Below are 16,020 nucleotides of genomic sequence, written 5' to 3'. Positions count from 1 at the left end.
TCCACCTGGGGCTATCACGGCGTCGTGATAAACAAAACCAACAGTTCAGGCCGACCGCGGCGTTGCAGGCCAGCTACGGTGTCGGGAAGGCCCGCAAACAGTACCTTGGATTTGCAGGGCGTCGTGATCCTTGCGGTGAGCTCCGGAGATCGGCGTCGCTTCCAGAATCAGTCCAGGAGTCGTTGGGCCCTTGGTGTTCACACGCGTTGCGGATCGAACTCCGGGCTGATGAAGTCAGGTGCGCCGGCGTCGGGTTGCGGTGCAAAGCGGGACGATGCGACGTGTGGTGCCCACAGGTTACGGTGCAGGCAGCGGCTCGGTGACGGCGTCCAGCGGCGTCGGTGAGACCAGGACTGCGGTGTGAAGCGGGGCGGTGCGACGTGCGGTGTCTACAGGTCACGGTGCAGCCAGGGATGCCTGGTGGCGACACTGGAGTCGATGGTGCTGGCGTCAGGGGGCCGGGGCTGCGGGACGGTGTTTCATGTACCTCACGAGCGGTGTCCATAGGCCACGGTGCAGGCAGCGGCACCAGTGTCAGCAGGAGCGGCGGCGTCGGGATGCCCAGGCTGCGGTGTGAGCAGGCGATGCCGGAGTGCGGGGCCCACAGGTCGCGGTGCGAGCAGCGGCTCGGTGAAGTTGTCCGATGACGGCGTCGATGAGACCAGGGTCGCGGTGCGAAGCAGGGCAATGCGGCTCCGTGCGGCGTCGACAAGTCACGGTGCAGGCCAGTGTCGTCGTCACAGTGATTTCTCCTCTTGAACAGCACAAAACACACAGTTCCCAGTGCTGCAGGTCGAGGAAACTAAAGTCTTTGGTGTCCCTGAGACTTCCAACAGGAGGCAAGCTCTACTCCAAGCCCTTGGAGAACTTTCTCAAGCAGGACACACAGCAAATGTTACCCTTTGCACTCTTTTCAGACAGAAGCAGGCCAGTCCAGCAAAGCAACACAGCAAAAGGGACAGTACTCCTCCTCCAGCTCTTCAGTTCTTCTCCTTGCAGAGGTTCCTCGTGAGTCCAGCAAGATCCTAGAAAGATTCCAGAAAGATTCTAAAGTCTGTAGTTTTGGGTGTTCTTATACCCATTTTGGCCTTTGAAGTAGGTTTACTTCAAAGAAGATTCTCACTTGCTTGTGAAATCCTGCCTTGCCCAGGCAAGGCCTCAGGCACACACCAGGGGGTTGGAGTCTGCATTGTGTGAGGGCAGGCACAGTCCTTTCAGGTGTGAATGACCACTCCTGCCCTCCCTCCTAGCAGAGATGGCTCATCAGGAAATGCGGGCTACACCCCAGCTCCCTTTGTGTCACTTTCTAGTGAGAGGTGCAAACAGCCCAACTGTCAAACTGACCCAGACAGGGAATCCACAAACAAGGCAGAGTCACAGAATGGTTTAAGCAAGAAAATGCTCACTTTCTAAAAGTGGCATTTTCCAACACACAATCTCAAAACCAACTTTACTAAAAGATGAATTTTTAAATTGTGAGCTCAGGGAACCCAAACTCCACCTGTCCATCTGCTCTCAAAGGGAATCTATGCGTTAATCATTTATAAAGGTAGCTGCCATGTTAACCTATGAGAGAGATAGGTCTTGCAACAGTGAAAACAGAATTTGGCAGTATTTCACTGTTAGGACATATAAACCATATTACTATATGTCCTACCTTAACCATACACTGTACCCTGCCCATGGGGCTACCTAGAGGTGTCTTACATGTAAGAAAAGGGAAGGTTTAGGTCTGGCAAGTGGGTACACTTGCCAAGTCGAATTGGCAGTTGAAAACTGCATACACAGACACTGCGGTGGCAGGTCTGAGACATGATTACAGGGCTACTTATGTGGGTGGCACAACCAGTGCTGCAGGCCCACTAGTAGCATTTGATTTACAAGCCCTGGGCACCTCTAGTGCACTTTACTAGGGACTTACCAGTAAATCAAATATGCCAATCATGGATAAACCAATCAACAGTACAATTTACCTAGGGGGCACTTGCACTTTAGCACTGATTAGCAGTGGTAAAGTGCGCAGAGACAATAAACCAGCAAAAACAGAGTCCAAAACCAGGAGGTCAGAAGGCAAAAAGACAGGGGAGACATGCCAAAAAGCTGCCAGGTCTAACAATTACATAGAGATGTTAAGATGACATTTTTATAGTCAACTTTTCACATATAAGCTGCAGCACTATCAAGTGATTCAACATTTGGTATCAAGTGCCTTTAATTCTAAAAGAAAAAGCAGACACTGGAAGTCAGAGACAGAAGAGAGCTGCATCCTATAGAAAGTGATGAATTGAACATTTTTCACAACAGTTTAATTTGTATTTTCTTCTAATTTAGTAACACTACTTTTCTGTCAGATAGATAAGTGTATTGCAAACGCTGAATAAACTTTACCTGCATACAGGAGGCAACTTAAACCAGTGAGACCTACAAGTGTAAAATGCTTAGAGAATAGACATGAGCATTTGTTGCTTTCGGGCAGCAATGAATGCTGAATATGGTGGCTGCCAGCAACATTTGGCTCTATTCGGAGCCGGATATCTTTGTGTGAAAGTGCAACACACAAAGAGCTGTGAAAATACATTTTCACACGTAGCTATCCGGATCTGAGTCGAATGTTGCTGGCAGTAGCCTTATTCGGCATTCGATGATAGAGCTTCAGACACACACAGGGAACTCTCTTGTCCCTCCCACTTTTCAGATGTTAAGACAGCATTTATATAGTCAAATTTTTACATATAAGCTGCATCACTATCAAGTGATTCACATTTGGTATCAAGTGCCTTTAATTCTAAGAGAAAAATCAGACACTGGAAGTCCGAGACAGAAGAGAGCTGCCTCCCATAGAAAGTAATGAAGCTCTCTGAGAAAGAGACTGAGGTTAGCAGGGGAGCATCTGGCACTTATACAGCAAATGCAAACTAAATTGAAAATTTTTCACAAGTTTAATTTGTATTTGCTTCTAATTTAGTAACACTACTTTTCTGTCAGGTAAATAATTGTATTGCAAAAGCTGAATAAACTTTACCTGCATACAGCAGGCAACTTAAAGGGACAGTCTAGTCAAAATTAAACTTTCATGATTCAGATAGGGCATGCAAACAACTTTCCAATTTACTTTTATCAAATGTGCCTTGTACTCTTGGTATACTTAGTTGAAAGCTAAACCTAGGTTGGCTCATATGCCAATTTCTAAGCCCTTGAAGGTCGCCTCTTATATGAATGCATTTGACAGTTTTACACAGCTAGAGGGCAATAGTTCATGCGTGCCATATAAATAATAATGTGCTCATGCCCGTGGAGTTACTTATGAAAGGGCACTAATTGCATACTGCCCCCCTTATTTCATTTCTTTTGACAGACTTGCATTTTAGCCAGAGGCTTGGGTAATAAAAGGGATTATCAATATTTTTAAACAATACAAATTCTGGAGTACACTGTTCCTTTAAATCAGTGAGACCTGAAAGTGTAAAATGTCCTTTTCACTTTTGAGATGTTAAAATTACATTTTTATAGTCTATTATTCATAAAAAAGCTGCATCACTATTGAGTGATTCAACATTTGGGTATCATGTCCCTTTAATTCTAAGAGAAAAAGCAGACACTAGAACTATGAGACAGAAGAGAGCTGCCTCCCATGAAAAAGTAAGCAGGGGAGCACCTGACACGTATATAAATTCTCAGTTTGCAACAAATGCAAACTGAACTGAATTTTTTTTTACTTCAGTTTAATTTGTATTTGCTTCTAATTTAGTAACACTACTTTTCTGTCAGGTAAATAAGTGTATTGCAAAAGCTGAATACTTAAATCAGTAAGACCTGCAAGTGTAAAATGCTTAGAGAATAAACATGTGCATTTGTTGCTTTCGGTAGCACCGAATATGGTGGATGCCAATGGCATTCAGCTTTATTCAGCCGGATATCTTTGTGTGAAAGTGCAACACACAAACATCTGTGAAAATCCAGATATTTGTGTGATGTACTTTTACACGGAGATATCCTGCTCCGAATGCTGCTAGCAGCCGCCATATTCTGCATTTGTTGCTACCGAAAGCAACAAATGCATTTGTTTATTAGCAGCCCTTCTTAAACTGTGGGTCCCGACCCCATATGGGTCTTAACCCTAATGTGGGGGTCGCGGGCCTGTGTGTTTTTTTTTAATTAAAAAAAATGGTTTCCCTTCCAGGCATGTTCCCTCTAAGGTGCGCGGCAGCGCACTTTCCCTCCCGCTATAGCGCAGGCAGAATGTCAGGCCTCGCAACACCGGAGGAATAAGGAAAGTGAAAGTAAGGTATCGCCAGCAAGAGACAAACTGAGTAGACCGGTGTCAGAGAGCAATAAGAGGAGTCGGGCTGCTGCAGGGAGCCCTGTGCTATGGGCAGTGACCATTGCTATTACTGTACAGGCTGCGGACTGGACCAGATATAGTTGCCTGGGTTGCACTTAGGATAGTGATGTGAAAAGGTTGACTGTAATGACTTGTAGGCATAACTAGGCTTTGCATGTGCTTCTGACCGGCTTAGTGGGGACTGTAAAGTGACTGACTGTGGCATTTTTTAGTGTTAGCAATGCCTTGGCCCTTTTAAGAATACATTAAGAAGAGAGCATGCAGGTACCTGCTGCAAAGGTACATGGGACACTTCTTGCAGGAGAAGCCACGTTTGGAGCAGCTCACAATGGACTTGTATAAAGGGATTGGCTCCCTGTCAAAGGCCCCCCTGGATAAATGGGTATGTAGTTCTCATAGATGTTGGCATTAAAACATGGGGTATTTATTTAATAAACCTGGTGTTTTATAATATATTACAAGACCTCTTTAATCTGACAGGCCCTGAGCCTGACATTGGCAGACTATGTTATGTGCCTGATGCTCATGTGCTGGATAACGGTGTGCCTGACAGTGCCAGATGCTCATTTACTCCTATTATAAATTTTTCTTTGTTCTCTTGGTATCTTAATTTGAAAAAGCAGGAATGTAAATTGCATTCTTTTTCAGAATCATGAGAGAAAAGATTTGGGTTTAGTATCCCTTTAAAGTTCAAGAAACTATTAGATTTTGAAAAAACCATAACATGTTTAGAAGGTAAACAGGTGTTTTAGTAATTTATCTAAGCGAACTGTGTGTTCTGCAGAAAGGCCTGGGTTTAAAGCAGACCATTAGCTTTAGTAAATTTTAAACACACTTCTGAAATCTTCAGAGGCTGAGATGCTGAGTAGTGCAAAATTGCAAATATAAGACTCTTTGGGTTCCAAAAGACCTATTCGAACAATTTTATGAAGGTTGCCCATCCAGTGTAAAGTCACTGATTTCACATGCTTTCTGTGAATCTTTGCCAAATTTGGCAACATTAGAATACACAAGTCATTTAGTTGTTGTCTCAAAAATCAAAAGGGTTATGTTCTGGGTCACTTGACTTAAAGTGATGCCCTTTGTATAAACAGATCCGGAATGTTATTGATATTTTAGATGCAGTTTAATTCATTAGTTGTAATGAAAATGGGCTATACAGGGAGTGCAGAATTATTAGGCAAATGAGTATTTTGACCACATCATCCTCTTTATGCATGTTGTCTTACTCCAAGCTGTATAGGCTCGAAAACCTACTACCATTTAAGCATATTAGGTGATGTGCATCTCTGTAATGAGAAGGGGTGTGGTCTAATGACATCAACACCCTATATCAGGTGTGCATAATTATTAGGCAACTTCCTTTCCTTTGGCAAAATGGGTCAAAAGAAGGACTTGACAGGCTCAGAAAAGTCAAAAATAGTGAGATATCTTGCAGAGGGATGCAGCACTCTTAAAATTGCAAAGCTTCTGAAGCGTGATCATCGAACAATCAAGCGTTTCATTCAAAATAGTCAACAGGGGGTCGCAAGAAGCGTGTGGAAAAACCAAGGCGCAAAATAACTGCCCATGAACTGAGAAAAGTCAAGCGTACAGCTGCCAAGATGCCACTTGCCACCAGTTTGGCCATATTTCAGAGCTCCAACATCACTGGAGTGCCCAAAAGCACAAGAAAGGCTGAAAGACGACCACCACTGAACAAGACACACAAGCTGAAACGTCAAGACTGGGCCAAGAAATATCTCAAGACTGATTTTTCTAAGGTTTTATGGACTGATGAAATGAGAGTGAGTCTTGATGGGCCAGATGGATGGGCCCGTGGCTGGATTGGTAAAGGGCAGAGAGCTCCAGTCCGACTCAGACGCCAGCAAGGTGGAGGTGGAGTACTGGTGTGGGCTGGTATCATCAAAGATGAGCTTGTGGGGCCTTTTCGGGTTGAGGATGGAGTCAAGCTCAACTCCCAGTCCTACTGCCAGTTTCTGGAAGACACCTTCTTCAAGCAGTGGTACAGGAAGAAGGCTGCATCCTTCAAGAAAAACATGATTTTCATGCAGGACAATGCTCCATCACACGCGTCCAAGTACTCCACAGCGTGGCTGGCAAGAAAGGGTATAAAAGAAGAAAATCTAATGACATGGCCTCCTTGTTCACCTGATCTAAACCCCATTGAGAACCTGTGGTCCATCATCAAATGTGAGATTTACAAGGAGGGAAAACAGTACACTTCTCTGAACAGAGTCTGGGAGGCTGTGGTTGCTGCTGCACGCAATGTTGATGGTGAACAGATCAAAACACTGACAGAATTCCATGGATGGCAGGCTTTTGAGTGTTCTTGCAAAAAAAGGTGGCTATATTGGTCACTGATTTTGTTTGTTTTGAATGTCAGAAATGTATATTTGTGAATGTTGAGATGTTATATTGGTTTCACTGGTAAAAAATAAATAATTGAAATGGGTATATATTTGTTTTTTGTTAAGTTGCCTAATAATTATGCACAGTAATAGTCACCTGCACATACAGATATCCCCCTAAAATAGCTATAACTAAAAACAAACTAAAAACTACTTCCAAAACTATTCAGCTTTGATATTAATGAGTTTTTTTGGGTTCATTGAGAACATGGTTGTTGTTCAATAATAAAATTAATCCTCAAAAATACAACTTGCCTAATAATTCTGCACTCCCTGTAACTTACTTTTTAATATAGTGCTTAAATTCAAATACCCTGTGCTCCGTCCGCCCACTTCAGAAGTCCTTTTTTTGGTCAGCTGAACTGCTCTCCTGTCGGCGCTCTAGCTACAGAAAAAGTGCCATACAGCTAGCTCCCTAAAAAAAATACTTTTGAAGTGGGTGGCCAGATCCTGGGGTATTAGACTTTCAGCATTACATTAAAAAGTAAGTTATAGTACATCTTCATTACAACTGATGAATTAAACTTCATCTAAAATATCACTAACATTCTCGATCTGTTTATACAAAGGGGTCGACTTATCAAAGGCTTCGCCTGCCTACGACTGCAGGTTCTCACAAGAGAACCTGCAGTCCGTAGTTATCAAGCAGCGGTCATCAGAACAGGGAGATTGACAGCTCATGCCCGCGCAGGATTGGCTGTGTGCGGGCGGTGTCGCACCAGAGTGCAAAATAGTGTTCTTGTGCAATTCTGAATTCCGACCAGAGGCAAGCTGCGGCAGACAGGGGCGCATATGTACGCCCCTGTAGCTTGATAAATCATTTGAAGGTGATTCTTGCTGAGACTAATCACATACAGGACTACAAGTCTTCTAGGGTTGGGAAATCTTCTATTTGAGGTATAAAATACATTTTATGTAGTGCCATACCAGGTAAAGCATAGGAAAGGGACCCTGCACTTTTATGTATAGTGCACTACAATATGAAAGGTTCTCAGACTAAAGTTTACATTTGACATCTAAAGCATATGTCTCTAGTAGACACTTGAAATGACTGAACCTATGCTGGGTCTGGGATACATCCTTTCTATAGAATCATCAAATTACAATTGCTTCTAAGTGTAATCTTTTTAAACCATGTAACCCGTTAATCACAGCGTTTATTATGCCCCTTCTTTGACATGTGACACTTACTTGACAAACGCCCTGGAACAAACACACATTATTTTACTGTCTTCGTCTAGGTCGTCCGGGTAGAAGAACATTTCTGCAACTTGCATCCATTCTACACCCAACATGATCACGAGCAGGGCAAGCAGATTACACAAATACAAGATGATAGAAATCGAAGAAACATCAAGGAGATGAGAATTGCTAAAACAGAAATAGAGATGCAATGAAAAGAACACACATTAACCAAAGGTTAATAAGTAAAAATTAATAGTTTTCTACAGCATGGGAGATATGGTATATGATGTTCTTCCAGGAATCCCCATCACAAACCCTCTGTGATCAGACACAAACGTGGTTTGAAATTGGCTCAGCCATCTTTACTGTGGGCAAACAAAAAGATAGTATAAACTTTTGTTTTCCCGAAAAACCGTAATGCACAAAAAGCCTCAAACATATCAGTTTTCTTGTACAGATTAACAATATTTGGTCTGGTTTATTACAAAACACACAACTAATTTAACGCAGAATCAAACGCGATTTGCTAGTTTTAAAGATGGATTCAAGAGCACTTCCTAGTGTTCTTGGACCACTCTGCTTTTGGGCGGAAGTGACGCGTGTCCTGGATTCAATACTTTTTTTTTCTTCCGGGTTTTTTCCCGTAACTCAGTGGGGCATGAAAACAGATTCACACCCCCATATCCATACACATACACAGGCAACTGGCAGCTGCAGCCCGCTCTAGCATAACATTCTCCTGATTCGTCATTCTGCATGACGTCATGTGTAACCAAGTGAGGTAATGTGTAATTGCAGTGAGTGAGCAATATTCTTTCAGAAATAAAAACATAGAAATTATTTTATTTATAAAAATCCTTTTTTTACTATACGGAATAATCTTAAACGGAAAATTAAAAAGTCTATCATCGCTAAAGCTTTATAAATTATGACGTTCTAAATTGGTTATCCAACAAAACTACAAAAATAGGAAAAAATAGATGCGAAGCCCTAAGCAGAAATTAAAAATGAGGTGTTTACAGTGCTTATATGTATACCTGCAATGTATGTATTACATTATAACAACATTATATAACCAAGCCTGGGTTTCTTTTTTTATATATGATGTAAAATATTTTTGATTGGTAAATTATAATTATAACTTAGTAGTTGGAAAATTGTTCTTTATCATTTATTGAAGGGTTTTGGTGAACAACCTGGGTCACCCAAAGTACAGACTGCAAGCCACATTTGGCAAGTTTTTTGAGTGGCATTCGGTACCATTAAGCAGAAAACCCACTGCTAATTAAGTGGACAGTAAACACCATGAGATTTGTATACGACATGTTTAGTTATGTACAATGAAACAACTTTGTAATATACTTTCATTATTTATTTTTCCCACTTCTCATGTATTTTAGCTCTGAAAATAAAGCAATTGCTAATTCCCAGAACTTAAACTGCACCCTGCTGACTTCTCAATAGGCTTGTGCATTCAAATCCTTTGCTAGTAGTAAGCGCTATTCAGCTCTTTTTGGATCAGGATTGTTTCTGGCACAAGATTACCACGTTAATATCTGTGCAAATCCAGATCTTAATGTGGTGATCTTGCACCAGAATCAATCCGGCTCTTAAGAAAGCAGAAGGAGCCAAATGCACAAGTCTACTTCTCAAGGCTAGCTCTGCTATATAGCTTTCCCTAATTGGCTTTAGGAGATAACAACTGCTAAACATACACTCAATACTAACATTATAGCCGGGGCTACCGTTTTAGTCTGCTGACTAAAGCCCGGGTTGGTTACTCCAAATAAGGAACATGATGGGTGGAGTTTGGCTATTGATAAATAATTATAGTAAAAAAAAAATGTTAATGTGTTTTACAAATGTTAAGACTTGGCTGATATGTTGTTTTATAGCAACACAACAGAAATGTATTGTAATTACTGTCCCTTTAAGTTCCACAACTCTCATTAAGGGTCTTATTATATAATCCTCTCTGCTGAGGCACAATGATATAAAGTGATCCTCCAGCATTGCGCGATCCCTAGTGAAATTCTGAAAAGTCAGATTTCTATATATTTTTTCAAGAAGCGTTTCCTGCATTTCTGTATGTGAAGGAAAGACAAGCCCATTGCTATGTAGCCCTGCATGACATGACCGTTTGGCATTTACACTTTGTGCTTTGTATTCTATATTCATTCACACTTTAGATTATGTTTTATTACATTTAAACTTTGCTGGTTCTATTTTAGATTTTATTTTGGATACAGCAGTATATTTAGGATTGCGATCTTACAAATTCTGATTATTTTTTCACAGTTTCTGTGTAACTTTAACAAATTAGTCGCATACTTTGTATATTTATGTGTATCTTTTACAAATTACATTGCACTTTGTATTTTTTATTTTTAAAATAAAACTGAAAAACCATCAGCTTCAGTTCCCATTATTTCATTATTTTCTGGGGCTGATAAGCAAAGATTCTCTAGTTTGAAAGAAATTATAGTGCAAGGATTACTTTTCTGCCAGTCACATAAGTATATTATGCACTTGGAGCAAACTTCACCTGCATACAGCTGGCAAGATAATTTAGTGAGACCTGCTTGTTTAAAATGCTTACAGCATTTCAAAAGAATTGTGACAGAACTTCAAACATACACTGGGAACTCTCCTGTCCCTCCCGCTTTCTAAAACAGTGTTTTATTTTACAATAGAGAAATTACAATCTTAAATGTAATTTGAAAATAGGATATGCAGAAATATACAAAGTATGATCCTAATGTGTTAAAGGGTCAGTAAACCTTAAAAATAATGTTATATAATTCTGCACATAGTGCAGAATTATATAACATTATATTAGCCAAACTTTGTAAATCATAATATTCCCTTTTTATTTTGTAAAAATACAGCTGATTTACAGACCTGCTCTCTGTACTCTGCTGAGTGGGTCTGTTATTTTTACTGAGCGCATCGGGCCAGCTGTATAGTCACAGCCCGGCCCGACCGCGCCATTAGACACAGTGCAGCTCGCTCCCGCTGTCAGACAGAGCAGGCCCGATGCAGCTGGCCCGATGCGCTCAGTAAAAACAACAGACCCACTCAGCAGAGTACAGAGAGCGGGTCTGTAAAACAGCGGTATTTTTACAAAATAAAAAGGGAATATTATGATTTACAAAGTTTGGCTAATATAATGTTATATAATTCTGCACTATGTGCAGAATTATATAACATTATTTTTAAGGTTTACTGTCCCTTTTAAAGTAACTTTAAAAAACATAATCAGATATTTTTAAAATAACCCTGAATGTTGCTGGTCTTTCTATGACGATTGTATTTTTAATAGCGTGGTCTCGCTGCCAGTGGGAAGACTAGGCTATTCCCGGCGGCCAGCAGGAAGGAGGGATGGTAAAATAGCACGGTCATGCCACTCAAGGCGGGACCTACGTTATTATACCCAAGAAAAAACCAGTGACCTACTTGGTACGTTGTGGTCGTTAAGGGGATAAAATATAAAATAGTGCAAAGCTTCTTTGTAACAATACGGAAATTACCCAATCTAAAGTGTAAAGTAATATAAAATAGTTTACAAATCATAAAGTGTAACAAAATTCTGATATCATGCCACACTATATTGTACTGGTTTTGTTTCTCCATCACATACAGAAATGCAGAGAACACCACTTAGATAAGTATGGCAAAATTTGACTGTCTAGAATCATGTGAGAAATCTCGTAGTTCTGCATCATTCCGCCTCTTTTTAGCATTCAGTGAGTTCAGCCACTGTGAAGTCTGCACTACAATTTCCCTGTAAGCAGGAGAATCTTTTATAATCAGGCCCTAAGTACTTATGCTTGTCTGTTTGTAGCAAATGTTTGAATAGTATGTACAGTTAAAATAAATATTGGAATCTAATATGATATGTAATTTTTAACTAAAAATGTGATTGTATAGTCATTTTATTTTTGTGCTTCTTTAGCATAAGTGTAAGTATAATGTAATGCAGTCAGTCTCAACAGTTATTTCTTAACATTAAACACTGCTGATTTGTATACACAAAAACACTATAAGAGACCTGTATTATTATCGGTTATTTGTAGAGTGCCAACAGATTCCGCAACGCTGTATACAAGATAACATTTATATGGATCAGATGGGTAGAGGGCCCTGTCGAGAGTCGCACTGTTTTAGTCAGCTCTTATGAAGGTGATCTGCAAACAGTTGGGTTCTTAGAACAAAAAAAGGGTATGTCCAAAAAAGTCAATTGGAGACTAAATCCCAACTCCAAATGTGCATAAGTGATCCCAGGGATTACTTCTCAGTGGAAAAGAATGCTGCAGTCAAACTCCAAGGGTTAACCTCAAATAAAACAGATCAGTGCTGCCAATGATGAAGTCCTGGGAGACTACAGGGTTAATTCACTTATAAGTTGTATACTCACATACTGCAGAGCTTCACATCAAGCTCTAGATATAAAAGTAATGGGAGACTCCCACAGGAGCAGATAGAAGTGAGCTCAGATGAATGTTAAAACAATTTATTAAAACAGGTGTTAAAATCGGTGGGGTTTACAGAGAACAACCACAGCTAGAACATCCGTATATTACACAGACTGTATATTGTAAACTATGTCTATGATTATGGTTTGCAGTTCAGACGGTCGGTCTCCACCCACAACGTGACATCACACGCTCAAATCCAACGATCGTTTCACCAAATAGTCGCTTGGCTTTTTCAAGGATTCTTAGGCTTACATGGTATGGGGGTTCATGGCAGATAGCAAGGGAGGAGAAAAACTGGTATTTAGAAAGGTTAGTGTAGTTTGTATGCATCCCTGAACACTCAAGGCTTTTTAGGGAGGGCTTGAAGCTTTCAAAACTAGGGGAGAGTCTTGTGGAGCGAGACAGAGAGTTCCACAAGATGGGAGCCAGTCTGGAGAAGTCCTGTAAACGGGAGTGTGATGAGGTAACAAGAGAGGAGGAAAGTAGGAGGTCATGAGCAGAGCGAAGGAGACGGGAGGGAGAGTATCTGGAGACAAGGCCTGAGATATAGGGGGAGCAGTGCAGTTGAGGGCTTTGTATGTCGGAGTCAGAATTTTGTGTTTAATCCTAGAGGCAAGAGGAAGCCAGTGAAGGGATTGGCAGAGAGGTGCAGCAGATGAAGAGCGACGTGTAAGGAAGATGAGCCTGGCAGAGACATTCATTATGGATTGTAGGGAGACCGGAAAGGACGGAGTGGCAGTAGTTGAGGCGGGAAAGGATGAGAGAGTGGATTAAATCTTAGTTGTGTCTTGTGTAAAGAAGTGTCTAATTTTAGAAATGGTTTCTAAGGTCGAAGCAACAGGATTTAGCCAAGGACTGAATGTGAGGAGTGCAAGAAAGATCTGAGACAAATGTGACCCCAAGACATCGGGCATGCGGGGTAGGGGTAATGATAGAGTGGTCAACAGTTATAGAGAGATGGGGAGGTGGAGATTTTAGAAGAAGGGGGGGACCTTTATATTCATATTTATATTTAATACACTGTATTACCTGCAATTTCTGCTGCTGGTGCCTTGAAACAGCAATACTCAGAAGGAATGGGTGTAGGGCTACGGAACTTTCAGTTATTAATGTGTAAAATGCTTCAGTAAATTGCTTACTAACTTTCTGCCTTCCAAGGACAGCTGTTATATATTGCTCTAGGGAAAAAAATGCTTGTCCATTCGAGAAAAATAGATTCTAAAGTAAAATTATTGGTGTAAGCTAAGCATTTAAAAGGTTATTCCAGCAAAAGTTGAATTACACATCAGTCATTTTTTTTTAATAGAATCATTTCTGGCTTGAATGACATTCTTAATTTAAGGGCCATAATACCCAAATGTTTAAACACTTGAAAGTGATGCAGAATAGCTGTAAAAAGCTGATTAGAAAATATCACCTGAACATCTCTATGTAAAAAAGAAAGATATTTTACCTCAAAAGTTCCTCAGTAGCCACCTCCCATTGTAAAGGATTTCTAAGCAGCATTTTAGTGTGTTTGTCCTGGGACATCTGAAGGGACTAGCATCGTGCACTCTCATATTATTTCACCAATCAGGTAAAGGAAGCTTACTATGAAATCTCATGAGAGTTAAGTCAAATCTCATGAGATCACAGTAAGAGTTCATGACCTCAGCACTGCTGATGCTGATTGGCTGCTGTTCATTTCTTCATTTTTTTAAATTTGTTTACCTGCAGCTGGGAGCAGCTGAGTATAACTTTCTTCTGTTAAGTGTGATCAGTCCACGGGTCATCATTACTTCTGGGATATTACTCCTCCCCAACAGGAAGTGCAAGAGGATTCACCCAGCAGAGTTGCATATAGCCCCTCCCCTCTACGTCACCCCCAGTCATTCTCTTGCACCCAACGACTAGATAGGATGTGTGAGAGGACTATGGTGATTTTATTTAGTTTATTTCTTGAATCAAAAGTTTGTTATTTTTTAATAGCACCGGAGTGTGTTATTCCTTCTCTGGTAGAGTTTGAAGAAGAATCTACCAGAGTTTTTACTATGATTTTAGCCGGAGTTGTTAAGATCATATTGCTGTTTCTCGGCCATCTGAGGAGAGGTAAACTTCAGATCAGGGGACAGCGGGCAGTTTATTCTGCAAAAAGGTATGTAGCAGTTTTTATTTTCTAACAATGGAATTGCTGAGAAAATCCTGCCATACCGACATTATATCATGTATGTATAATTTACATTTTAGTATTCTGGGGAATGGTACTTCACTGGAATTACACTGTGTATATAAGATTTTAGCCTAATAGAAATACAACAGGCTTTTTAATAATTCTTAATTATGTTAAACGTTTTTGCTGGAATGTAAAATCGTTTTCATTTTCTGAGGTACTGGGTGAATAAAATGTTTGGGCACTATTTTTCCACTTGGCAGTTGCTGGATCTAATTATGACAGTTTTTAATCTCTCTCACTGTTGTGTGTGAGGGGGTGGGACCTTTTTTGGCGCTTTTGCTACGCATCAAAAATTTCAGTCAAAAGCTCATTGTTTTTTTCCTGCATGTTCCGGTTTATCTCTACAGAACCCAGGGATCTTCAAAGCTAATTTGAGGGAAGTAATCTAACAGAGATGTAAGATTGTAGTTGACTGTGATAAAAAACGTTTATTCTTTAACTTTTTTATGCCTCAGGGTTAGTTATTTCTTGCTACTGGGTACAAGCCTTTGCTAAGTTGCATTTTGTTTTACAAAGCTGATTGATTTCATCTGTTATATATATATTCAGTGCTTTTCAAGCACAGTTCGTTTTTTTCATTGTATTTTACTTGTATAGTATTTCCAAATTGCAAGTTTATTTGCTAGTTTGTTAAACATGTCTGATTCAGAAGATGAGACCTGTACTATTTGTACTAAAGCCAAGGTGGAGCCCAATAGAAATTTATGTACTAACTGTATTGATGCTACATTAAATAAAAGTCAATCTGTACAAATTGAACAAATTTCACCAAACAACGAGGGGAGAGTTATGCCGACTAACTCGCCTCACGTGACAGTACCTGCATCTCCCGCTCGGGACGTGCGCGATATGGCGACGCCAAGTACATCTGGGCGGCCATTACAAATAACATTACAAGATATGGCTACTGTTATGACTGAGGTTTTGGCTAAATTACCAGAACTAAGGGGCAAGCGTGATCACTCTGGAGTTAGAACAGAGTGCGCTGATAATGTTAGGGCCATGTCAGATACTGCGTCACAACTTGCAGAACATGAGGACGGAGAGCTTCATTCTGCGGCTGACGGTTCTGATCCAAACAGATTGGATTCAGATATTTCAAATTTTAAATTTAAGCTGGAAAACCTCCGTGTTTTACTAGGGGAGGTGTTAGCGGCCCTGAATGATTGTAACACAGTTGCAATACCCGAGAAAATGTGTAGGTTGGATAAATATTTTGCTGTACCAACAAGTACTGACGTTTTTCCTATACCTAAAAGACTAACTGAAATTATTACTAAGGAGTGGGATAGACCCGGTGTGCCGTTCTCACCCCCTCTAATATTTAGAAAGATGTTTCCAATAGACACCACCACACGGGATTTATGGCAAACGGTCCCTAAGGTGGAGGGA

The 16,020-nt window shown here is 40.6% G+C and overlaps 2 protein-coding genes across 2 annotated transcripts in view; one reads left to right on the top strand and one right to left on the bottom strand.

Annotated features, from left to right (window-relative positions):
• The window catches only part of TGS1 (trimethylguanosine synthase 1), a 219,883-nt gene extending 211,645 nt beyond the window's left edge, over nucleotides 1-8,238 (bottom strand). The window contains exon 1 of the mRNA XM_053715049.1: nucleotides 7,945-8,238. Coding sequence (XP_053571024.1) covers nucleotides 7,945-8,048 — 104 coding nt within the window. The 5' untranslated portion in view covers nucleotides 8,049-8,238. The remainder of the gene's footprint in view (nucleotides 1-7,944) is intronic.
• Nucleotides 8,239-8,561: 323 nt separating this feature from the next.
• Nucleotides 8,562-16,020, top strand: part of TMEM68 (transmembrane protein 68) — an 82,573-nt gene continuing 75,114 nt past the window's right edge. Inside the window, exon 1 of the mRNA XM_053715048.1 lies at nucleotides 8,562-8,719. The gene's annotated coding sequence lies outside the window, so the exon portion shown is untranslated. The remainder of the gene's footprint in view (nucleotides 8,720-16,020) is intronic.

The sequence above is a fragment of the Bombina bombina genome, chromosome 5 (genome assembly GCF_027579735.1).
Source record: "Bombina bombina isolate aBomBom1 chromosome 5, aBomBom1.pri, whole genome shotgun sequence".
NCBI classification, from domain to species: domain Eukaryota; kingdom Metazoa; phylum Chordata; class Amphibia; order Anura; family Bombinatoridae; genus Bombina; species Bombina bombina.
This window is presented reverse-complemented; position numbering and strand designations above follow the sequence as displayed.